Source organism: Scardinius erythrophthalmus (genome assembly GCF_964197995.2).
Source record: "Scardinius erythrophthalmus genome assembly, chromosome: 22".
Taxonomy (NCBI): domain Eukaryota; kingdom Metazoa; phylum Chordata; class Actinopteri; order Cypriniformes; family Leuciscidae; genus Scardinius; species Scardinius erythrophthalmus.
Window position 1 is genome coordinate 27,810,069 of NC_138242.1, and position 27,195 is coordinate 27,837,263.

The following is a 27,195-nucleotide window of genomic DNA, read 5'->3' on the forward strand; positions in this document are numbered from 1 at the left end:
GTAATGAGTTTCTGCCACACATTTTTCACACGTTATTCAAGATTTACACTACCTTTCAAAAGTTTGGGGTTGGTTAGATTGTTTTTCTCTTCTGCTCACCAAGGTTGCATTTATCTGATCAAAAATACATTAAAAACATTTTTATATATATATATAAAAAACAATTCCTAATTACTCCAGTCTTCAGTGTCACATTAAATCATTCTAATATGCTGATTAAGAAACATTTCTTGTTATTATCAATGTTGCTTAATATTGTAGAGGAAACTGATACATTTGCTTAAGATTCTTTAATGAATGTAAAAAAAATGCATTTACAAATCTTTTGTAACATCATATCCATACATGTCTTTACTGTCTGATCAATTTGATCAATTTAATGTTTTTAATTATCTTAAAAATAATTTCTTTAAAAAAAAAAATCGTACTGACCCCACACTTTTGAAAGATAGTGTATATCTCAGAAGTAAAATGGGGGTTGCGAGCACCATTTCATGTTGATATTCTTTAATTGACAGCAATTAAAACCGGTCGTGTGCTTTTCACATTCTCAACTTGTCCAATCCCTGTTATTTAGCTAGTTTAATGTTAACCCAGCGTTTACAAATACTACCCAGGGTTAATTACTAAATCACATTAAAAATGACAACAGTTAAACAGTATGAAGTGTTAAAAGCTGATTTGGGTTCAATAAATTAAGTTATGCTACATCAGACGGCAACATTCATCAAAAGCATTAATTACTCACATTCTAGAGAAATACTGAAATGTGCTCTAGCTTGACATTCAACACATTACTCACAGCTTAATGTCTCATACATTCTTCCTTTCGAGAAGAAGTTCATTACGGCAGTCGCCTTCAAGCATTTCCGGACGTCCTCACAGCGACGTGACTTGCTGATGTTCTCTAGCTGCAATACTAACACATGTTGTGTGTGAGTCCTAGAAGTTCAGGCAGTGCAATTCATATTTTCGTCCCGTTTATCTAACGTACGTGAGACTGCATGGCTTTGCTAAGTCCCAGGTAGTTCAAGTTCTCGGTTGCTGGAAGGAAAAAGACGTCGCTGGTGGAAGAGGGTAGGAAGCTCTGCTGGTAGTCGGGGTTATCGAGACTGGCACACGGGGATCGTGGTAGAGTAGAGCAGGACGTGTTCAGGTACTCCGGACCCTCGGGTTTACAGCGGTACGTGTCTACATATCCGTTTTCTGTCTGTCTACGGTCGTAGTTTGGGTTGATCATATTGCTTGCTATAGTCACGTCCTGGTTCATGTACTCTGTGGGAAAGAGAAGATGAAATGTGCCGATGAAACAACAATATTAATTGCATATAAAGGCAAAAATAAAATGATGAGATTAGAACTTTAATTGCCTAATATATGGGACATGGAGTGTAACCATCTATATAGTATTCTTATTGTTAACAAAAACTTAAGCTAAAACAATTAAATTTGTTTCGGTAACTAAAATAAAGTATAAAATATAAAAATTAGGAAATAAATTTAAATTAAACTGAAAATTGGAAATGTTGCCTTGGCATTAACTGAAAAGTTGTAGTAAAAAAAATTACTAAAAGAGATTTTTTTTTATTAAAGTTATATATAAATATTAAAAAAATGACAAGCCCAAAATTACTATATTAAATTAAAAACTTAAAATATAATTAAAAATATTAATGAATACTATATATATTATATATATATATATATATATATATATATATATATATATATATATATATATATATATATATATATATATATATTACAACTTTTATCTATATTCCCTCAGTTTGGTTTCATAAATCATTTTTAAAGATTATTAAATAACATGACAAGCATAAGAGTAATTCAACATAATACCTGGCAGCATAAGGTCTTTATGCGTGGGGTCCATAATGTAGCGCAACATCACACCATTCGTATAGTTGTCCTTAAAACAATACACAAAATATGAATGAATCATCTTGCATCACGTCTAATGAAGGGTAATTGCCTTATATAGATAATGATGCATTGTCCAGGTGTGAGACAGAGATACTGACGGCTGAATTGTGATACTCAGACACGGGTTGTGTCGACTGGTTGAAGAATCTCTTGTTGGGCAGCAGGTATTCCTCTGCATCTACCACACCATCCATATCCTCTGTGCTGATCCACGACCGGAAGAACTTGGAATCCGTCGGGCTGGGCAGGTATGTGGGATCATCTCCCTGGGTCAAATGGAAAATTGATAGCATCAAAAACTGGTTAATGATCAATCTTCTTATGTGAATTAATTTATTTCTTCTTATGTGAATAAATTTTTTAAATATTTACACTTTTAAAATTCAGTTCAAACTTATAAATATAAAAATATCAATTATTGATATTGAAGCAATTTTTAATATATTTAAACTTTTAAAATTAAGCTCAAAATTGTCAAAAGCATTTTCAAAAATTATAATTATTGAGATAAAACAATAAATGGCAAAAACTGGTTAATGATAAAACTGTTTCTTATGTGAATTATTTTTTTCTAAATATTTAAACTTAAAATTCAGTTTAAATTTAAATATAAAAAATATAAATTATTGGAAAAACAATAATTGGCAAACACTGGTTAATAAACCTTTCTTATTTGAATATATTTAAACTTATAATTAAGTTCAAAATTATAACTAATAGTTTAAATAAATAATCGTAATTATTGAAAAAAAAAATTGACAAAAATTGGTTAATGATAAGACTATTATGCGAATTCATTTAATATATATATTTAAACTTTTCAAATTTAGTTTAAAAGTCTCATAAATATTTTAAATAATTTATCATAGTGATTGAAAATACAATAATCATAAAGTCAAGAAAATATGTATTGCTGCTTTTTTCAGAAACTGTATATTACTGTACAATACATTAAATAAAAAGTAGAAAACCTATTAAATAAATTTCATTTTAATATAATTTTCTTGCATTTTTATTTTTAGTACGTTTTATGCATTTTATTAAATTGCAAAAATAGTCAGTTAAATAAGATTATATTTTTTTTTCATTCCCAGGAGGAAAGCGTTTGTGAAAACTACCTGAACGACAAGGTAGCGAGACGGATCTCGGGCCATTTTTGAAAACTCTGCCACAAGTTCGCGGAAGGGAGGTCTGCTGTCAGCGTCAATCATCCAACCTAGATGTAGATAGAAATGTATGTTCTTTCATGTCAACTGACCTTCAAATGCTGTTATATATTATGCAATTGTTACATACAAATCATGTTCATCTGAAATGTTTATATTTGGGTTAATTTCAATAGTCCACTGTCAACATTACACTAACTATAAGTAACTTTGCAACTACATGTCAACTGACTCTCAGAGTATCAGTAGACTGTTAGGGTTAGTAGAATAAGTTGACATGTATTAGTAGAATGTCTAAAGTGGACCATCAAAATAAGGTGTTACCTATATTTGTAATGTCTATGACAGGATTTTTCAATACTTGTATTTATAGCCACATTATAGCTTCCATATGACATTCTGAATTATGATTGCAACATTAGCACTCACATTTGACCATGATCATATACACGTCTATAGTGCAGATGGATGGCTGCGGTAAACGCTCTCCCTTCTCCAGAATATCTGCAATCTCTCTGGCTGGGATTCCATCGTACGGTTTGGATCCAAATGTCATTAACTCCCAGACAGTGACCCCTGAAGAGGACAGGTAAATATATCAATAAACACTTTACAATATAGTTGAATTTGTTAATGCATTGGATATTAAAAGGATATTTTACCGCTGGAAAGATGAATGTGCATTTAAATTTGGGTCATTTTTGTAGTAGAAATGTGAAATTATTTTAGAAGTTGGTGCCTTCTAGACTGAGAAAAGCCAGAAAATGTGGATGAAAGACAACAACTCCCAGAATGCACTTGCTTCGCTGCCCTACGTGGCCACTCCCAAGCCACGCCTACCGGTTACAGAGGGCAGTATCGGAAGAACTAGGCTACTAGTTGACTCGAAACTGAAAAGACACCGTTTTATGGTGAGATTCCACTGTGGGCGGGTTGAAAACATGAAGGACGAGCTCCTCCTACTGGCTGTAGTCTCTAGAATCTGGCCAAAAAAGCCTCCGATGACGCAAAATGACGATTTTTGCGTCATCTGAGGTTTTTCTCCAGACACACAATTCAGAAATCTCTCGTCTCAGGGGGACATGAGGTTTAACGTAGTGTAGTTCATGATTTGGCAAACACATTTGGCAAAGTGTCCCCAAAAACACAACCGTTTTAGTGGCTATCGGGTAAAAACTGAATTAGCATTAATATTTGAATTGTGGAACCCCTGTATGTTTGCATTGATTTATACCATTTTGCCCATGATCTATGGAAGCTTGTTTCTGGCACAGAATAAAAAAAGATAATTGCGACTTTTTATCTCACAATTCTGACTTGAGAATAATAATGAATGCAGTTCGTATTGTATAATATGTAGAGATAAGCACGTACCGTAACTCCAGACATCACTTTGATGAGTGTAAGTCCAGTGACGAATCGACTCGAGAGCCATCCACTTTATAGGCACCTAAAACATTTAAATTAATACTTTCTTGTAAATATCAACAAATATATACACATGGAAATGCATTTCAGTTTACATGCTTTTTGAATCGGTATTGTTTTCCCGCTGTGAATCAGTGGATTGTTCATGCATGACCTACTTTCCCTCCATCAGCGTGGTATTCCTTCTCGTCTGAACCCAGGAGTCTGGCCAGGCCAAAATCAGTGATCTTCACATGGTTAGGAGTCTTCACCAGCACATTCCTGGCCGCTAAATCACGATGGACCAGGTGACGTTCCTCCAAGTAGGTCATTCCCTGTTGAGAAGGGTCAAAATGTTTTTGAAATTCCAAAGATGTCAATCAATGCTGTGTGCGTCCAATCAGCTGATTCCCAGACACTTTCAGAATCACTAGTTTGCTGTTTTCAAGAGGAAATGCAGGGAATTTATTTATGAGAGTGTTGTGAGCGCAGGACCTTTTAGTTTATTTATACATAATTTAACACATAAATATTTATTTATGCACTTGGTATATGTACGAGGTTTATGCAAGATTTATACACTATTGTTTTTGTTTGAGGTCAGTAAAAAAAAAATTCAAAAGAAATGAACACTTTTATTCAGCAAGGATGCATTAAATGATCAAAAGTGATGGTAAAGACATTTATCATGTAAACAGAGATTTCTATTTTCACACAATTGCTGTTCTTTTGAACTTTATACTCACCAAAGAATCCTGAAAAAAGTATCACAGTTTCTACAAAATTATTAAGCAGCACAACTGTTTTTAACATTGATAATAATCAGAAATGTTTCTTGAGCAGCAAATCATCATATTAGAATGATTTCTGAAGGATCATGTGACACTGAAGACTGGAGTAATGATGCTGGAAATACAGCTTTGATCACAGGAATATATTATATTTTAAAATATATTCAAATAGTTATTTTAAATTGTAATAATATTTAAAAATATAATGTTTTTACTATATTTTTCATCAAATAAATGCAATATTGGTGCAGCATAAGAGACTTCTTTCAAAAACATTAAAACTTTTGAAAACTTTTAAAACACCCTAAATGTAACGGTAACAGTAATGTGACTACAATAGAAATATATTATTATACATTGCAAATATATAGAGCAAACAGATTCATGCATCTTGGAATTTTTATTTGGAGTTACTTTCTAGACTTTAAATAACTATTTCACACAAGTATTTCACACAAATATGTTTCTATCCTGGTTAAATTGAATGGCTGTTACATTAACAATTGCAGTGAAATATGTTTGTATATTGAGGGTAAGCAGCTGACATACAGTAGGACACACACAACTTTGAACTCACCTTGGCGATCTGCACGCACCAGTTTAACAGAGTTTGCGAGCCGATATTATCCTTATTCTCCCGTACGTAATCCAGCAGGCAGCCGAAAGGCATAATCTGGGTTATGAGCTGGACGTTGGACGTGAGGCATATTCCCAACAGACGACACACGTGAGGATGATCCACACCGGCCATCACATATGCCTCCTGAAACATCAAAACACAAGTTTTAAATGCAAGGTTATTTGGGATGATTGTTAATCATTAGTAAACATGGCACGATACCCACATCCAAGATCTCTTTGTTGGCTTTGGGAGATGCGACCTCTCTCAAAACTTTGATAGCAACAGGAATTTTCACACCCTCACCCTCTGGAATCCACAATCCCTAGGAAATTCAGGAGAAAATATAGTGTGTGTGTGAATATGGTCCATTTTGATGTCCTGTTGACTTTAAATGTTTCAGATACACATCCAATACATCAAAGCTTTATTAGGCTGGAGTGTGTTTTTTATTCATAAACGTACCTTAAAGACTGTGCCAAATGCTCCAGACCCGAGGACTTTTATTTTCTTCAGTTCTGTTTCCTTTAGGATGCGAAGGAGAGCCTGGTTGGGAGCTTCACCACTGGGAGTCAACGGTTCCACCAACTGCAGAATCATGTAAATATGGTTAGATTGGGGTTTCATTCAAGTTGTTTAATCTGTTACACACTTTTGGGGCTTACCTCTCTCTCCTGAAGGAGGCGCCGTAGAGTTCTCTTTCGTCGGATGTGTCGTCGGCGGAAGATGATGAAGATGAAAAGGATGAGGACCATAATCATCAGCATGACTCCGACAATGCCAGCCGCCACTACAGGCATGTGAGAGCTAGAGAGAGCATATCAGATCATTTACCTTCATAAAACACATTTCAAATGAAGTCAGCAATTGAAACCGCATTTGCGACCCATTTTGCTTCCATATTTTTGAGTGAAACTCTGATATTCAACAGGTAAAAACTTAATTTTACTCTTACTTTTACATATTTAGCATTTTATCTAATGTATCTTATGTAGTTTATGTAGTCTAGTAACAACAACCCATAAACTACTGTACCCTTTTGGTTTACAACCTTCCAGTCCTGGTCCACTGCACCTATAATAACATGAACATTTTAAAATTAGTGGTAGTCTTTATTTTGTGACCCCATAATTTTATTGTATTTCTGCTTGTTTAAACCAACTGGATTCTGTTAACCATAAACCAAAATATAAATAACAATACAAATCATTTATATTATTTAAATAATAGTTTTAATTCAATTTACTTTAATAATAATTATTAATACTCAGAATTATGTACTTTGTAATGTAATAAAATCTCAATGTTTGTGGAAACACTGGAATAATTCTAATATACCAGTTGTGTAAAAATAATAATAATAGGCTAATTGTTACTAAATAACTGTAATCATTATTATCTAATAAGGATTATCTTGTTCCTACCCTTGCGTGCAGTTAGGATGGCATGGCTGACACTGTCCGGTTTCGTCTGGGTACGTCCACACAAGTCGGTTATTAAGGCCCAGCACACCTTGAGCACACTGTGCGACGCAGTGCGACCCATCTTTGAAGTGAGCGCATTCAGTGCACTGATCGGCTCCCTAGAATGAGAGAAACAGAAAACCACATTCACATTCCAACCCTTTAATAGGTCTGACCTCTTATCATTATTAGTTTACACTCAGATTTGGTCATTTTCTGAGGAAAATGTGAGTGATGATTGTCCTAGTCTTGATGAAAGATTTTTTTGCCAGGCTGAAATTGCAAGTTTGATTTATCAGAAAAGTAATAGCACAACTCCCCTCAACAAGCCGTGTGATTTTAGGTGTCACTCACTGATTATTTACACCATCAAGTTAGGGTTAGGGGTTTGCTCAGATCCCTAGTTTAGATCCCTAGCTAGTGTGAGCAAGCATCATTAATAATAGTTTATATAGGCTTTGAAAGATACATATGACATACCGGCCCAGAGCAGCTTGATGTCCCGTTCAGAATCTTGCATTTAGGGTCACACTCCAAACACACATTCTCTGAGATGAACTCTCGGGGGTCTCTGTGGAAACATTGCATATAGAGTGTGACAGTCGGTTTCCGGTAAGTAAAAAAACAATAAAAATAGATTTTTAACAATAACTCATAAGCCTTTAAAGACAGAATAATTACGCTAATTGAGTTGATTAATTGAATGTGCTCCTCCAGTGTTCATTTGGTTAAGTATCTGAACGTGCTTCTCCCTAAAACATCATACTGTGAGCTACGAGATTGTAAATCAATGGTATATGATTTTGTTGAAGCCATTATTTCAACTTATTTTTAAATAATGATTAACAGCTGAACTTATGGTGAAAAACTATATTACCCATGATGCTGTACAGAAAATTCCACCAATCAGAGAGTTGCTGCAAGCAAATAGAACCAAAAGAGCTTGCAGAAAATGGGAACTCTCATGAACTGCAGAAAAGTACATAATCGTACAAAATAATTGTCTTGGTTCATGTTCTCAAAATGCTTTAACAAAGACTTTTATCAAATTCCTATGGAAAAATAGAAAGGAAAAAATACTTCCGGCGTTGTTGGCGAGCACTAATGCACTATTAACCCACCAAGGAACATGCAAACCCATAGATCTGATATTATGCATATTAAATTTAATTTAACAATGAATAGACTTTCTACTTTTTTTAATCATAAGAAAACAACTTATCAATAGTCAATATTTAATTTGTAAATGAGCAGCATTTGTGCAAAAAACCTTAGGGAGATGTTAAATGAGCTAAATGTTGGACACTTACCCATCCAGCAGGTTGCAGTGACTGACACAGCGCTCCCTACGGCTTACATGCTGACAGGAGACACACATGGACGGCCCCGGACCCCAACAGCCTTCCTCTCCACACATGCGGTCACAGGTATTGTTCTGCTGCTCTGAAGAGCAAACAAGAGATTCTGTGACCTGACATGACCGAACCCAAAACTGCTTGCCAACAAATGAGTTGAAAATTGAAAAACAAAATATGTGAATACTGTCCCGCACCACAGGTGTGCACTGCTGCGTTGTTTCCAGTTCGTATGCGTTGTTTATCAGATCTGAACAGCTTTGGCCAGTAGCTGCCATCAACGTAACAGAGTTGGCGGTTGTTTTTGATCACCACGTCGCCATCACTGATCTCCTTCAACAAACGCAGGCCGAGATACTCCAGGTGTGTAATGTCTATGGCGGCAAAACTGACGGTGTTGCTGCATTTGTGGGAGGTGTAAAGAGAGGAACACTGGTTAAAGGTGAAGTGTGTCATTTATATGATAGAAACATGTTTGATATGCAGAGAACATTAGTTATTTGTAAGTTGACATGATTGAACTAACTGTTTTGTTCTTCCTCTGATGATCTCCAGGTTCTCAAAGGAACTGAGGGATTTGAGGTGTTTAGGCCAGTCTTGGATTAACAGAAACCCTGAGAAAAATTAAATAAATAAGTTTGCTAAATTGCTAAATAAGGTTTTATCTACCTTTCCTCAAAGACATATTCAAATTGTGTGTGTGTGTGTGTGTGTGTGTGTGTGTGTGTGTTATGTACGTATATATATAATTGTGTGTATATATATATGTGTGTGTGTGTGTGTGTGTGTGTGTGTGTGTGTGTGTGTGTGTGTGTGTGTGTGTGTGTGTGTGTGTGTGTGTGTGTGTGTGTGTGTGTGTGTGTGTGTGTGTGTGTGTGTGTGTGTGTGTGTGTGTGTGTGTGTGTGTGTGTGTGTGTGTGTGTGTGTGTGTGTGTGTGTGTGTGTGTGTGTGTGTACATGTCTGTGTATATACACATACACATACACACATATGTATATGTGTGTGTGTGTGTGTGTGTGTGTGTGTGTGTGTGTGTGTGTGTGTGTGTACATGTCTGTGTATATACACATACACACACACACGTATATGTATATGTATATGTATATGTATATGCATGCATGCATGCATGCATGCATGCATACATACATACATACATACATACATACATATACATACATATACATACATACATATGTGTGTGTATGTATATGTGTATATACACAGACATGTACACACACACACACACATATATATATATAATATATACACAATTATATACATACGTACATAATACACACACACACAATATATATATATTTATATATATTATTTAAAAATGTTTATTTGTATAATTATGTATACATTATATTTAATATATAAAGATATATATATTTTATATATGTATATAGTTGTGTAGTCTACCTGATATTTCTTTGACTGTTTTGAAATAGTCGAGTTTCACAGGGTCCATGCTTGGAGTATTTGTGAAAACATCCCTTTAAAAACATTTGTTAAAAAAGACATTAGATTTATTAATGCAGTACATTCAGAGTTTGGTTGATTTTGTCACAGGTAGTCCATAAAATCTCACCCTTGAAAAGTCGTCTTCATTATTGTAATGTGCCCATTTATTTTGGTGCAGTTGATAAATGAATCAATGTTGGTCGCGTTGACTGCGATGGTGTTAACAAGCGCCCCCGTTCCGAGACCATTACAGACTGAACCAAAACACACAGGGTCAACTCATTTCACATTTCATGTAAATACTGTATTTCAGAAATTATTTAATAATGATGTTGCTGACCTTTTGGGCACAAGCCGTCACATTGTTTGCACTTCCTTATTCCGTTCTGCTCCACTTCATGCATGTTACTGCTGCAGGTTCGAACGCAGGCATCGTGATCAGTCACCACAAAGTTGTCTGGAGCAGAGAGAGGAGTTTGCAGTCATGTTTCAGTTAAATATCAATACTGCTCCTACTTAAATAAAACAAACAAAATAAAACGCACACAAATTAGACAACTGGCATACAGTAAGAGCTGTAAAATGAACATGGATAGTATAGCTTAGATCATTATTGTCTTGAACACATGGGATGGAAATGCTTCTTTATTCGCAAATGTTTTATGCGATTTTCCAATTTTTCACAGAAGTTAAATTCGCAACTTTGAATGAATACATGGTGCTGACATCTCTTCTAAAATTACAGAGGAGACACGTGAGATTGCTGTGGTCTTTTGCAATATATGTTTTATTAATACATTATATATATATATATATATATGTATTAATAGCTACACAATTCATTTTAGGTCTACAGCTTTTTTCTAAAGTGTTTCCCTTAAATAAACCTTGACTTAGAATAGAACTTAAAGTACTTCTTTGTTTACATAGTGCATAACCTCTGGGTGTGTCTTTGTTTATATTTGCAAACATAACTGATTAAAGACTAGTGTTATTTTTTGCCTCTGGATAATGCTGATGGTTGTTATACACAATAGCAATAAGCCAGTATACCTCCATGACTTTTGAGGCTCTCATATTTACAAACTAAAGGTTTTAATTAGGGATGCACCGATGTGAAAATTGTGGCCGATACCGATAACCGATATTAATATTGCTGTTATGGCCGATACCGATATTTACCGATGTCGATATCTCTGTATAGAAAACAAATTTTAATGATTATCAAATAAAGAGCTATTTTCCAAAACACTTTTTTTTTTTTTTTTACTTTAGAAATGACTGATATTGGGCACCTTTACCTGTATGCAAAATATGTCACACATACGACACACATGCATTATATTGCATTGCATATAATGTGTGCTGGTCAACTTGTCTAAAATTATGAAACCCTTAGAAAACAGGAAAAAAAAAACCAGGAACATTGTGTACAATTAAGATAGGCTACTTAATTTATTATTCCAATATCCAAATATGATACTAAATAGCACAGGGAAAAGGGCTTCTATTTGTGACGTGCTGTCTTTGCCTTTGAACATTGCACATTTTAAACAGGACACGCATTAGCTGAATAAATGTTAGCCAATACAAACATATTTATAGAAAACAGTTGACAATGATTAGACAGGAGTCCAATAATAGGATAACGAATCACTTATTCTAAAAATAATAACAAGTAGGCTATAAGACGAATCCGACATATGGGCTGTGTTAACAGTAAAACATCCGTCATTTAACGAATTTTAAAAACACGGATCGGATGGATAATACAAAATGCTTTCTGACATTTTGAAAGAAAAAAAAACAAGCAAGAACAAAATTTAAACTTAGCCCGTCAATTTTTCATTTTACAATTATCTTCTCTCTCTCTCTGTGTGCGCGCGTCCGTGTTTGTGAGGGACAGCTCGCGCAGCACTGATACATCGGTAGCCTACTTTTTAATCCATAAGTAACGAACGCGCTAGTTTTCATACAAAATAAATATGTAACATAATTAGGTAGGCTACTTTAGTTATTATCAACACAATAACGTAACACATGAAGGTACGCTTCTCAACACAGAATGAATAATAAACGCCTGTTTCTCCACTCGCGCTTATCAGTAATCCACAAATCACACGTGCGGTCACTTTTGAGAAAAAATCAAATTCGAACGGGTATCAAATATCAAGCAATATTCAAATATCTACGAGTCAAAAAACGATCAATCAAAAATGTGTCATGAGGGAAAAATCATAAGTCGCACTGAACTGCGTTAACAATGTTACTGACGGGACAGTTCTCTGTAATGCACGTCCAAAGACTGCTTTAAAACTTTCACAGAGACCTCAAACAGAAAGCACAAAGACTGTCTTTAAATTTAATTTCGTTTTGTATTAATTGTATCTTAATTTTGATCAATGTTTCATCAAAAATAAACAAAGTAAATATTAGAAAATATTTAATCAGGACATGGAGGCGAAAGCGCGTGAACTGAAGCGCGTCTCAAATGAACCGAAACCTACCTGCCTCACAGACCTGAGACATAGCCTATATAGAAAGCTTTAACATCTATTTTTAAACAGAACAATTCAAAATGAAAGAAAACAGACTGTTCTCTGCTTATGTCATCTGTATGAAATGTGTATTTCTCTCAGGCGCGTTCACTGCACGAGTCAGCATCAGTAACTTAATCTTCAACTTCACACGTCAAATATCGGCCTGTTCACATCGGCCCTATTTTGACATCGGACCGATACCGATGTGAAAAAAAAATGACCATATCGGCCGATATTATATCGGCGGCCGATATATCGTGCACCCCTAGTTTTAATGGAAAGAAGTATCTCCTCTTGTTAAAGTGATCTTAATGATCTCAGGCGTACTTACAGGGGCACTTCTTCACACAGGTGGCACCAAAGTTGTACTTCCCGTTGGGATTGGGAACAAGTTGGTGATTGTTGGGGTCATACAGCATTAGACGTGGACACGCATCCTTGCACGTCCCGTCATCCTGGAAGTCTCTGCAGGCCTGCGGAAGAAGAGACCGTACACAGTTACATACAGTACACAAAATATGACAAGGTACTGAATAACTGTAAATTGATTTTAAAAATGAAATTAAAAAGTTTATTGCACAATTGGTGATTAGAATTGATGATTAGAATTTGGCAGAAATAAGTGTGAATTCCCAAAATATTAAGAATAACACAAATAAAATAAATATTTCAACTGTTAAATAAGTCAATATAATAATAATAACAAAATACATAATACAATTATATCAAACAACAAAAGTTTTTAATGTATTTTAAATCATTTTAAATATTAAAATAAAGTATAAAACATATTTTCTTTGTAGGTTGAACCCAATCAGCAGGTAAGATTGGTAAATATGCACTCAGTATGTTTATTTTTCACGTATCTTGTGTTAAACTTACAAAATGCTTCATTTAAAATGTTAGACCTTTATCTTTTATGATTGTAAGAGATGTTTGACCACTCACCAGGCAGTCTGTGGCTCGGGGTCCAGTGCAGCCCGCAGCGCAGTGTTCACTGCAGCAGTCAGAGGGTTTGGGACCCCTGCACCTCCGCGAGCACTGCTCAGCACAGTTCAACCGAGTCACTGACAAAGAAGACCTTAGTTAGGACATTGTTCACTCACACATTTGCCTTTGGAGAATTACATAAACAATTGAATTTACAGGTCTGGCAGTTCTCTGGTCCTGGAGCCCAACACGATCCATTAAAGCACGCCGAGTCACATCGTATGCCTGAGGTAATGAAGAAAGTGTTTTATTGAAGTGAAGAATTTTATTTTGTGTTACATTTAATATACATTTAAAATAAACAAGTCTTTTATGCTCACCAAGGCTGCATTTATTGGATCAAAAATACAGTAAAAACAGAATTATTCTGAAGTATTACAAATTCAAATAACTGTTTTCTTTTGTAATATTTTTAAAATGTGATTTATTCCTGTAATCAAAACTGAATTTTTAGCATCATTACTTCAGCCTTCAGTGTCACATGATCTTTCAGAAATCATTCTAGTATGCTATAAAACTTTAAATACTTACACTGAGGGTTAGTCCCTCTCGATACATTGACATCCCTGTCGTCCTGCACAATGTCCAACCACTGTATGGTATCCACATTGCAAAGCAAAGGATTGTGAGATATTTTAACCCCGCCTTTAAGAATTTCTGCCAGATAAAGAGAAAAAAACGGTTCTCTGTAAATAGAAAATGTAACTTCACATACAGCTCTAGGGCAGAAACAGCAATGAGCCTATGTATTGCAAGCTGTTTACAACACAATGTGGTGCTTATCGATGCGTAAATGTGCTTTTCATTTGTACTGTAAGTCGATATGGATAAAAGCATCTGCTAAAATAGTAAATAAAATGCGCTTCTACCTGTGAGGCTGCTCATGCGCAGCTCTCTGAGGCCGTTGATGCTGCTGTTCTCTAAAGAGTCATTCCTGTGGAAGTTTGCCAGCACAGCAAGGGCGTACTTGCCATCAAAGAGAGAATGTCCTCGAATGAGGCGTAGGTTTCCCAATGGTATCACATCCACGTAGTTTATTCCTATTAGAACGTAGCCACCAACTTCTTCAATACTCTGTGGGTATGAAACAGAACGAATATTGTAGTCAGGCCCCTTAAATCCCATTTAAAAAGTCTCAGATTTGTTTGTTCTTCCTTCAGACTGTAAGGAAACCTATAATGCCCTTTTTCAAAGCCTTGATTTTGTTTTGGGGTCTACTAGAATGGGTTTTCAAGCTTGATTTTTCTAAAAACATTCACATATTTTACATTATTGCAGCAGCTCTCTTCCCAGCCTGTCTGTAACGCTCTGGGCTGCGTTTCCCAAAAGCATCGTAAGCCTAAGTCGATCGTAGAGAGCATTGGTGGAAATTGTTCTTCGATCAACTTAGGTTTTATGATGCTTTTGGGAAACGCAGCCCTGTTTATTTCCGGTCTCTATGAAGCTTCTCCTTCCAAAAAGCAAAGTTTGTTTTGGTAATGTCACATATGCCTTAAACAGGAATTATTTAAATGAGGAATATTGTGACGTGTTCATTCCCGTAAGATAACTCAAGACTACAATAGCCTTTATGCCCAGCTGCACTACTTCCTGAACTTCAGCCAGCTCCTTTGTTTCCTGTCTGCCATTATTGGACAAACTGATTAATACAGGTGTGTCTGACCTCAGTAACAATAATCAGACACACCTGGATTAATCAGTTTGTCCAATAATGGCAGACAGGAAACAAAGGAGCTGGCTGAAGTTCAGGAAGTAGTGCAGCTGGGCATAAAGCCAATTGAGGTGAGATCAGTGATCATACTAATAGTGATATTTAACACATTTTAGGCTTAAAATGAAGAAATGTGCAATAAAGACGTACTCCAAATAAAGTTTAATTATAATATTTATATCAGTAAGTTGGCATTTGTTTGGTTTTTCTCTAGGGGACCCTTTTAATCAATAATTAGATCTTATTTAACATAAAAAGCAGCCTTGTTCATTTAACCAATTAGCAGTCTATAACTAATTAGTAATCAATGATCTAGTCTCATAATTGTATATTTAGGTTGCTATTTTATTATACCGGCACGTGATGTCACTCACCGTGAGAAAAGAGAGGTCTTGGTACTCCTGAATGTTGGTTATCTCCAGGTTCTCCAGCACTATTGTGCAGTTACTATACATCCGCACCATGGCCCTGTAGTGGTCGTCTGGCTGTGCCAGCTGAGTCAGCTTATTATTGGTTCCCTGACATACTGGAGAATAAAGCAGAGGTGAAATCAATCAATACTCAGATAGTGAAGGTGATATGACAGAAAATACACAAAATGAGCAAAAAAATTGTAATCCTTCAATTTCAATTCAATTGTATTTGTATAGGGCTCTTCACAATGCATATCGTTTCAAAGCAGCTTTACAGAAAATGCATGTGTCTAAATTACAAGAGTGATCTGCTATCAGATGTGAGTGTGTCCAAGTAATGCATTTCAGAAATGTACAGTACATATACAAATCACACAGTTTACACCATGTATTCATATTTTAGGCAGAAACAGTGTGCTCATTGAAATAATGATTACAAGTTGTGGACATAATGGTTACAGTATAGAAAATTTTGCATTGCTGCATGTTGATTCAGATATGATCCTTCATATATCCACTTTCATCCATTGCTATGTTAATCTTGGTTATTGAATGCTGTTTATTGCATGTGTCTGTGACTCAATCATTTCCGATAAGGTGTAATATTTCAGGAATACAGGCCACTAAAATAGAGGTTGATGTGGTAAATGCTAAAATGATTCCTTTGTACCATGTTTTGAATTAGCTGAAATAGATGTTACAAACAGCAGTTGTTTTATTACTATTTGTGAAATATACTAAGTCAAATCATTATGGTTTTCTTATTTTTCTCATGTTAAATTAATAAAAAAATGCCTCCTTTGTCTAGATTCCAGCTCTGCTTGTTCACTTGTTAAATGCCACTGGAGTTTACAGGTATATGCTGCACATTTGATGACACTTTTCATCTACTATCTGGTCCAAGTCATTCATTATAAATGCTTAAATTAGAAGTATACATAGGCACAATTTATATTTGTCTAGAAAACTAAATTCAATTCAATTCCTTCAAAAAGAGTAACATAAATTAATACAAGTGTGTCCAAACTTTGGACTGGTAGTGCAGTATAGCAATCTTTTTGGAAGGAATCATATCAGTCATCAGCCGATATTATAAAATAAGATAAAAACGTAAAAACTGACTGATATTTTATATTTATATTTAATATTTTCAGGCCTTCTCACTTTTAGGTCTCTCCAGCGCTAGAAAGCTTTCCGTGGGTCCACCATAACCAGTGATATTCCTCTGACCTGTTCTCTTTTGTAATGTCTCTCGGCCATCTCTCTTTTTACAGTCTTCAAATCTCCCACCTCTTACTCACTCTCTCTCTCCTCCCCCATTATGAGTGGACACGCCCCCCTACTGCTGATTGGCTACGAATGTGTTTTGATGCTCGGTCAGATCCATATTTACAGCTTTTTACTTTACTTTTAGAAATCGCTGATCTTTTAAAGTGAGTGTATGTTTCACAGAACTGAGATATGCTGTTGTTGTAATGTTAGCTGAAGTAACAGGACAGTTTTGAGTGTCATTGTTTGTCTGGAGCTGCGTGTGCTGTTGGCGACTAACAACCAACTCTGGCTTGTGTACCATATGTAAAAAATTTTGTTCCTCCTTGTCGTTTGTCATCTTCGCTTTTTTCCTACGAAGCATTATTTTGCTTCGCTTCAGCTATGATAAAGAAACATCCACTCTTGCATTGCGTGTTCGTGCTTTTTGGGGGCGGAGCAATAAAGGGTGGGGTGTGTTTGCTTGGGTTCATTTCAAACATTCAACAAGATTCTCAGAAATCACTTACTGTTAATCTCAAAATGAATATCCATGTTTTCCATCATTCAACAAGATGATATGAATGTTTAAAATGAAAATGAATGAAAAGCATCAGTTAATGTGTCAATATTTGTAGAATCGCTTTGAGTCATGACATATTACCCACTTACCCAAATAACTAATCACTTGCAACACCATGAACCTCTAACTGTAATATCAGACTAGTCCATGTGTCAAAATATCTTTTTTTTGTGTTCCACAGAAAAATTGTCATACAAGTTTGAACAGACATGAGGGTGATTCTTCATTTGTTGGTGAACTATACCTTTAAGACACGGCCTAAAGCTGTTCCACTTTAGTGCCCTTGTCATTGTTCACAGTAACATGAGCTCATCTAACACACTAAACCTAGACATTTCAATGATCACTTGTTTAGGGTTTCCTAAACTTAAAAGTTCATATTACCCTGTTTGCATATTGTGTGATCTTCTAATTATGAAAATACAGTACTTTCCAAAACTCATTGTGCATCATAGTGGAAAACAAGTGTTTGTTTTGTCTCTGCTGTCTTTCTCATGTCATACAGGTGTTGAATTCCTGCAGTCATCGTTAGGTGTCTCATCTCTAGAGGAAGAGCAAATTCAATGGGCGGGAACTCCGTGATCAAGAATGTGGTTCTCAAAGGGTGAGACTCAAATATTGCACACAAGTGTTGCTCAACATAAGATCCGGTTGAATTCTTGCCTGCCAAATGCAAGAGGCATGGATTGTATTCCCAGTCAGTGCCGGTAACAACCCAATTATCATATATTTTCCCTCAGGGATTGATAAAGTTTCTAAAGTGAGGCCAGGGGACTAATAAAAAGGAAATGCGCAGATTTGTTTTAGACACTGGCTCTGTTCCAAAAACTAGCGTGCATCCTAACTATATAGCACTTGACGTCATCTGAGGCATGCTTCTGACGGGCTGTTCCAAAAAGTAGCCGCATAATTATGTTGTGTTCTGATAATGCATTCACGTCATTACGTGTTTCCGTTCACTTCTTTGTCGTTCCGCTAATAACAAGTTGGAATTTGATCAAATCTCTGATTTGACCGTCATGATGTCATGTATAAAGAACCATAATGGCAGCAGCCGCTACTCATATTTTTAAAGTAAAATGTAAATTGTATTATACTCCGTGTTACCTGGTGCACTTTTTTGTTCTTAAACAATTTGCAAGAGCATATAGAGGTAAATCTGTTTTATAATTATTTTACAATGTTTATTTGTACAACTTATTAAATATATATAAAAAATGCATTGGCACATGTAGAAATGTAATGTTTTTGCTCTTCTGCTCACCAAGGCTGCATTTATTTGATCAAAAACAGTAATATTGCGAACTATTATTACAGTTTTTTCTATATTAAATACATTTTAAAATGTAATTTATTTCTGTGATTGCAAAGTTGAATTTTCAGCATTTTCATCATTACTCTAGTTGTCAGTGTCACATGATCCTTCAAAAATCATTATAATATGCTGATTTAGTGCTGTTAAATAAAAAATGTACAGACCCCAAACCTCTGACCATGTATATATATTTTAGTTAGTTTAGTTAGTTTTAACATGCAAATGTGAAACTCTATTGGAATCAATAGTAAGTCCAGTCTCACATGCTCAAGGAGTGTTATTTTTGAGTTGCCGCCAATAGTGTGTTCCAATTTAATCATCCACGAGGGTGTTTCAATGTGGTCTTTGAAGACATCTGCCTATGTAGACAGTAGACAGACAGGCAGCTCACTGGGTTTTGGAACAGAGCTATTGTGTAGTAAAAAAGTCACTTTGAAATGGGGTTGAATATTTGACTTTAATTCTGTCTTAAAACTGAAATTGTTGAAAGCTTGTTCACAAAATAACAATGAAGCTGTACAAATAATATTATAATGAAAGTGCAAGCATGGTGTTTTTGTTTTTATTCTTCCTTCTTCCTTACATGACAGCGCATATGAAGGGTATTTCCACTTTTGCAAAATTAGCATTTTTGACATCAGTCAACACTTTGACAACATAGTCTGTGGACATAGTCCAACATAGTCCTGTTTTGTGAGATGTGATGTTCAGGACCAACAAACATTTTCAACCCATGCATGCAGCTCTTGCATAAATTACTTTCTGAAAATCCAGCTTGCCTAAATTCATCAGTGTTGTGGCATTAGTTAGTTGTCAAAAAACAAAGAAAGCATCAGGCCCTAGAGCATCCAGATATCTGCTCTAGGGTAGATTTCAACTAAAGATTAAGGTCAGGCATGAAGTAGATTTAGGTTTTAGCCCTTAACGATCCCTTCCCAAGCCCCTAAAATGTGTGATTGTTAACAGATTGCAAAACGTGCAGCTGTTTTCTACGGGCGGCTGTTTAGCAGCGGTGCCTCAGGCTTGAGCCCGAACCAAGGGATGTGACTGAACAGGTTGCTCCTTGAAAAAAATGTTTATGAAGGAACATCTTAACTCCCTCATTACGTCACATCAAACCATCAGGAACAACATTCTGATGATTATAAACTCAAGTTTCAAGTTTGGTTTATTTATATAACACCATTGAAAAAGCAGCAGGTGACCAATGTGCTTTACAACGCAAGTGTTTTATCCTTTGCAACCGAAGCAAAGCATGCACAAGAGTTATCAAGACTCCATCAGTGCAAAGAAACACAATACTTGAGAAGTCCAGTAATGCAAAGTAATTAATCAACCTGTCATTTCCTGACGGAAACATAACCGTCTTTCATATTTTAGCCACAAAATGTACACTAGTACTGTTAAAAAGTTTGGGTTCAATAAGATTTTTTTAAAAGAAACTAATACTTTAAATGAGCATGGATGCATAAAAGTTACAGTCAGCACATTTATAAAGTTAAAAGATTTCTAATTCAAATGAATGCTGTTCTTTTGTACTTTCTATTCATTAAAGACTTCTCACGCATGGCTTATCTACTTAAGTACAGGGATGCACAGGGTAGAAATAATGATGATAGATTAATTATGAGATAACCTGGGATCATCTCAAGGCTGTCAACGCATATAATTTATTTTTACAAGGCCATGCAGTTGTTCCCATGCTTTCCCATCCTTACTTTATTACCTACGGCTTTCTTTGCTCTATTTTTTCTTTTTCTTATGCCTCATTTTCTCACTGTTTATAATTGTATATGCTTTGGGTGACAGGACTTTGGATGACTATACCATGTAACTAGTTTTAAGGTAAAACATTGAAATGATGTATTTCCTTTTGAAACCACTGTTATTAAATAGATACTGCTACTGTTTCACAAAAATCAAATCTGATGCTTCCGATATATAGCACACTTCAATCACGTTGAAAGTATTAACTTGATTAAAAAAAAACATTTAATGTCTTTATTCTCTTCTTCTTTTCCCCCTCAGGGTACAATGCATAATGCAATAATTTCTTGGGCAGAATCTACTAGATTTTTGTGCCAGTGAGTAGTAGTTTAGAGTTTGGTCTACAACCTAAATGCACTGTAACCTTGTTTTCTGACAGATGTCAGTGTATCTGGATGTCCTTTCGATGGCTAAGTTTGATTGTGGGCAGACAACTGGATCAACTGTTTGTAGAGTAAGTTTGCACTGTTGCAAAAAGTATCGATCCATATGAGCACAAAAAGTCAACAGCATTTGTCATGACGCATCCTGTTTTCCATTTGATAGTCTTTCCAGGAATACACCTAAAGGGAAATCTCATTTCTGTGTTGGAACATGTGCTCTGCTTTTATTGTAAATATTCAAATATTTAGCCTGGAAACCCAAATTTTCACATATCTTGAATTTTATACATAAAATATGTGTTTACCTCATAATGGGTAATTAAATGAATGTTTTTTAATGGGTTGATCTGAAGTTAGCGACGACAAAAGTTATTTTTGAATCTTCAAAAAAATCTTCAGAAAAACATATTTTTGTTTTTGTTTGTTATTCCCCAAGTTACAGCTTCACGCTTGTGTTTTACCGATTTTAAGACACAAGATCTGATCCAATGACATAATCATAATAGTGGTATTTACAGTACAAAATTAATGTTTAAATATTCTTGAAAAGCAATATAAATGGTTATCAATTTGAGAGTAGCAGTTTCACATGATTGTGCTTCTTACATCTTCTGTTTTTCTTTACCGTGCAATAGTGCGTGACCGTTCACTGTTGTCACCCTAAATGAGAGACATGTGGATAAAATACCTTCTAACTGAATTGTAGTAAATACAATTTACAGAGTGAAACAAAGACGTCTCACTCCATGGCTGTGTGCTTTTTATACAAACAACCATCTGTCTAAATCAAATAAGTAACATATTGTCTATTTGTGACCTATCCATCAAAATTCACCCATTGGATGAATTCAGCTCTTTGTCTATGGGGCAATTTGCTGACTGCATGAGTAAAAACATGGCATGACCACTGCATTTGGTAAACAACATGAGACCGGCATTTTAGTATATTAAAATATTTTGATGAAGAAGACACAAATTAATGAAATGTAAGTAAACACTTTATTTAGATAGTCCACATTCTACTAACTATAAGTAACTTTGCAACTACATGTAACTAGCAGTCATTAGAATATTAGTAGACTGTTTGCTTAATATGTGCTAACACTTTATTTTGATGCTTCACAAAAGACATTCTACTGACTATAGGTAACTTTGTAACTTCTGGTACGTTTACATGACAACAATTTACTAAAAATGGATACGTTTTTCCTTTGTGTTTTTTTTTTTTTTTTTTTTGGCATACATACGACAACATTGTCAAATCGATCCCCGTTCACACCTATCCGCAAAAACTACTAAAAATGCTGTATTATACATGGCATGCCAGTAGTTGGTGATGTCACTTTGTAAAGGAACACTTCGTGCCTCTAGACTGAACACGTAATTCGCATGCGCATATGTCACCGGTTTCACAAAATCGTGTTTTTCTAGTTTACACTCAGATGATAACGGTATTGGTTTCAAAAACGTGCAAAACTCGCTTTCAATAGTTTGCAGGCCCCCAAAACGCCTTTGTTGTGTAAATGAACGGCCAGTTTCTATTTTCCACCAGGCGAGAAAATGCTAATTTGAATGCTCAGAAAAGTAACACCACACCTCTCCTGAACAAGTCTTATGATTTAAGTTTGATCTTCATTGGCTGCTGTTTTCAAAATAAACACGCTTGCGTAAAACCTCAAGGCAATGGCCTTGGTTAATCGTGGTCTGTAAACTATAACATCTCATAATCCGACTGTACTTGCAGTTTGACGATGGACTTAAAACACAAATCTTTAAAATTGGTTTTGAAAGAAGTCTCTTCTGCTCACCAAGGCTGCATTTATTTGATCAAAAATACAGTAAAAACAGTAATATTGTGAAACGTTATTACAATTTAAAACAACTGTTTTCTCTTCTGACATACTTTAAAACGCCATTTATTCTTGTGATGGAAAAGCTGAATTTTCAGCATCATCCAGTTTTAAATGTCACATGATCCTTCAGAAATCATTCTGATATGCTGATTTGCTGCTCAGTATTTTTGTGGAAACTGATACATTTTTTCAGGATTATTCGATTAATAGAAATTTCAAAAGAACAGCATTTATTGAAAATAGAACAATGTAAAAGTCTTAAGTGTGACTTTTAATGCATCCTTGCTGAATAAAAGTGTTATTTTCTTTTAAAAAAATTTAAACAGTAATGTATGTGTAAAAATGAATATCTAAAATGAATATCATATATAAAAAATGAATATCTAAAATGAATATCATATATAAAAATGAATATCTAAAATAATTTCCCTGCTTTTCTGAACAGTGTTCATTCATTCTTTTTAAAAAACAAATAACGTAAGCCAGAGATAACCTCTACCTAAGACATTATTGACTAAATATACTGGCATCTCACAGACTATAATTGATTTTGACCATATATTTTAAACGAGAATCAATGAAACATTTCATACCACTTAGCAGATCAATGAAATATGAGGTTTAAATGGATGACAAAAACTTATTTTGACATTTTGAACAATAGATTGCAGTTATGTGTTCATTTCCATTGATTACTTTACTTTCCATTCAATTTACCCTTGTAGCTGGTGGTCAGAGGGTGTGATGCAGGAGAACAGGAGTTCTAGTCTTTAGTAAATAACAGCGGTCATAGTGACCCTGGATATTTAAGAGTTTCAAGACAATTAGATTTAGAACAAATAGTGATGTCTACACCAAATTACAGCACAGAACACTGGGTAGAATATGAGCACACGAATATCTTTAGTGATTAGCACATAGGTGTGGACTAAGAAAGGGATGTGTATTTAGATACCGTGTATTTATACCAGCTCACACTGTATGTGTCAGATGCATAATGACAGTCTGGATATTTCTGAATCTATAATTGTTGTTTTGTTTCCATTCCTTTAAAACAAACTACATGAGAATATTAAAGGGATAGTTCACCCAAAAATGACCCTCAGGTTGCTCCAAACCTGTATGAATTTCTTTCTTCTGCTGAACACAAAAGAAGATATTTTGAAGTATATGGTTAACCCAACATTTGATGGACCCCGTTGACTTCCATATATGTAAAAAACACTCTCAAGTCAATTGGGTCCATCAACTATTTGTTTTCCGACATTCTTCAAAACACCATCTTTCATGTTCAGCAGAAGAAAGAAATTCATACAGGTTTGGAACAACTTGAGGTTGAGTAAATGATGACAGTATTTTCATTTTTTGGTGAATTAACCCTTTAAGTACAAAAATATTAATCACAATTGAGATGAATCAGGATTATTTTCTGTGAATACATTTTCCTTAAAGGAAACTTCCTTTTGTTTTACAATGGAACCAGTTTTATGTTATTCATCACATGTTCAAAAAATATGCATCTTACAGGTATTTGTTCTCGAACAAAGTTATCTGATATCTAGAGACGAGTATGCTTCTGGCCTAATGGTCTGCAGAAAACATTGCCAAATAAATGTTGTGACATAATTTGTCAAACTCTGGGCCTGACTCTGCATGCCACAGATTGTAAATGATGAAATCCTCCATGCACAAATGCAAGTTCAGATAGTGAAAGAGTAACCCTATCACAATATCTAGCTTTGTTGCATGTACATTTAAAAGGAAGTCTTATTAATCTTAGGAGAGTAATCCACACCTACGCAAACCCACATTCATGATTCACATGAATGGATGCTGGTCCATTCCTGTTAACGCTTCAAATACATGTATCTACATTCCAATAAGCAATAACCCTTCTAACCTATTTTTCTCGTTTTTTTCTGCCATAGGCTGTGGGAATGAAACAAAGTATGAGATGCCGCTGAAACGGTACTGACTGACAGGTTTTGCTGACACATGCATACCAAAGGTCCATCGCCAGAAGGCTTTCCACACCTAAATTGACAGGTCATTAAAGGCGAAGTGTGTAATTTAACCAAAAAGACTTGTAAGAAATAATGACTGTTTTCTCAAACACTGCCATTGGTCACAAAACAGATAGTCCCGCCTCAAACTCACACCATTGGTGGAGCCAATGTTGCTGTGTATAGGGCCGATCGGGATGCTTAAACAAATAGTGCAATGTTTTGATAGAGTGACAGTGTTTGCATTTCTCAGAAGAAAGTCTTTGCTGGGACAGGAGAAACTTTTTTAAAGGGATAGTCAATCAAAAGTTGTGAATATTCATTATCTTTCTAAAGTTTTTTTTAAAGCAGGACTGTCACATTCATTTGATATTTCTCATTATAAAATGTGCATCAACACTTTCTGTGTGAATCTGTCAGAAAGGCTGATTTAATTGCAATACTGCTAAAGCCACAATAATGTATTGGCTTTAAAATATCTTCATTATGTGACTTTTCTAAGCTAATATTGTGAATAAGATGACCAATCTTGTGATTAGGCCTAATTCAACACTTTAATTGATTGATTTTTCCTAGAAAACAGCATTCTTGTCATTAGGCCATGAATGATATGGGGCAAAAGTGAAATGAGTGAAGTTAGTATCTGTCTTTAATATTGAAATGCAAGAACAAATTTAATAACAGGAAGTAGAAAAATAAAAATAGAATCATGAACAGTGCTTTTCCTCAGACAGTAGCACAAGTCTGCATAATGGTACTGTACAATTCAACGATCCAATGTTGTTAACCTACATTCAGTTATTCAGTTTTCCCTGCTGTCTTCAAACTGTTAATAGAAACGCAGATGAAATCTGTCATTGGATTCTCTGCAGAAGGTATGATCAGAATTTCCTGACAACACGCAACCTTCTTTTGTGTATGAAAGGTGTGCTGCTTATCAAATAACAACAGTTTGACAAAAGTGTATATCCATTTTTTTTTTTTTAAATAAATAAAGCCAATAAGCCAATTTCAGAGCCAGATCTGTCCATTTTATACTTGTATACAAAACCAAAACCAGTTTTTGCCTGGTTTGCTCTGGGACAGTGTTGGTAGCCCCCATCTGCTGTTAATTTCTCAACTGGCAAGAAACCTCAAACAGCATGTTAAACACAGTCTGTTCGGGTAGAGACTGGACCACAAACAGAGGGCCCAGACCCCACTCAGTGGGGCAGCTGTCTAGCGATACCATCTGCTGGTGTTGAACTCTTGGCCCTCATCCTGTGGTCACCCGTCTCAAAAGTTCATCAAGTATTTTTAAATATATTTCAGATTTAATTACCTTCATTACACTTTTAGCAACATGAAAGACTCCTTGTCATGGGGTCACTTGTTGGGGTTAAAGACAATCCTTCCGTTTGTGTTGTACAGATGATTAATAATGTCACCTCAGCTCTCTGATCTTATAACTAATGCTTTTCAGATCATTAGATTTTAATCACATTTTTACTCATATTTGTACATGAACTATTGATCTATGAAACGTCATATAATTGTAATTATTATATGTCTGTCTATCTCTCTAATCTCATCTAATGCTTTTCAGATCATTATATTTTTATCATATTTTATTAATACATGAACTATTGATCTATGAAACAATAAAATTGTTATATTATTATATTTTACATAATATCTATCTATCTGTTTGTTTACACTAAAAGTCAAAAGTGTGGGCACACTTGACTAAAATTATGTAGCCTAATATATATCTTATTTTCTACTCATATGTTTTAAAAGACGTTATGTTTGTGTAGATAAGGAAAAATAAATCGATCTGAGACGTTTGTTAGTGTCCGTTAAAGTTAAAACTTCACTCACCTTTCCTCTCAGAAACGGAGCACCACACCGCACTTATCAGCACAAGACAGACGATTCCCAATTCACGGAACAGAGACGGCTTCGTAAACCTCATGTTCAACAGTGGATTCATTCTAAAGCATTGTTTTTGTTTAGATATTCCCACGAACAGACAATATGTAGCTCGTAAAATAGATAGTTTTCCAGCGGCAGGTCCTGTTCAGTGTCCAGTTCCTCAACGTGTCTGAGCGCTTCAGTACAGCTGTGACGTGACGCAGGCAGCTCACCTTCACTGCACGCGAGACGCGACTGAACTGAACCACTGTGTGCGTGCGCGCGC

The 27,195-nt window shown here is 35.2% G+C and overlaps 1 protein-coding gene across 1 annotated transcript; it reads right to left on the reverse strand.

Moving 5' to 3' along the window:
* Positions 1-278: 278 nt before the first annotated feature.
* LOC308683162 (epidermal growth factor receptor) lies at positions 279-27,195 on the reverse strand. Its single transcript, XM_081353474.1, has 27 exons — positions 26,877-27,195; positions 15,826-15,977; positions 14,610-14,814; positions 14,272-14,397; positions 13,897-13,965; positions 13,699-13,817; positions 13,082-13,223; positions 10,551-10,667; positions 10,338-10,464; positions 10,169-10,242; positions 9,272-9,359; positions 8,943-9,145; positions 8,701-8,833; positions 7,871-7,961; positions 7,352-7,509; positions 6,963-7,001; positions 6,593-6,734; positions 6,393-6,515; positions 6,154-6,252; positions 5,886-6,071; positions 4,697-4,852; positions 4,485-4,560; positions 3,540-3,686; positions 3,063-3,160; positions 2,043-2,210; positions 1,861-1,930; positions 279-1,275 (listed from the first exon to the last, which is right to left on the reverse strand). Exons 1-27 carry the CDS (start codon positions 26,986-26,988, stop codon positions 986-988), a joined length of 3,510 nt encoding a protein of 1,169 aa, XP_081209600.1. The 5' UTR covers positions 26,989-27,195; the 3' UTR covers positions 279-985.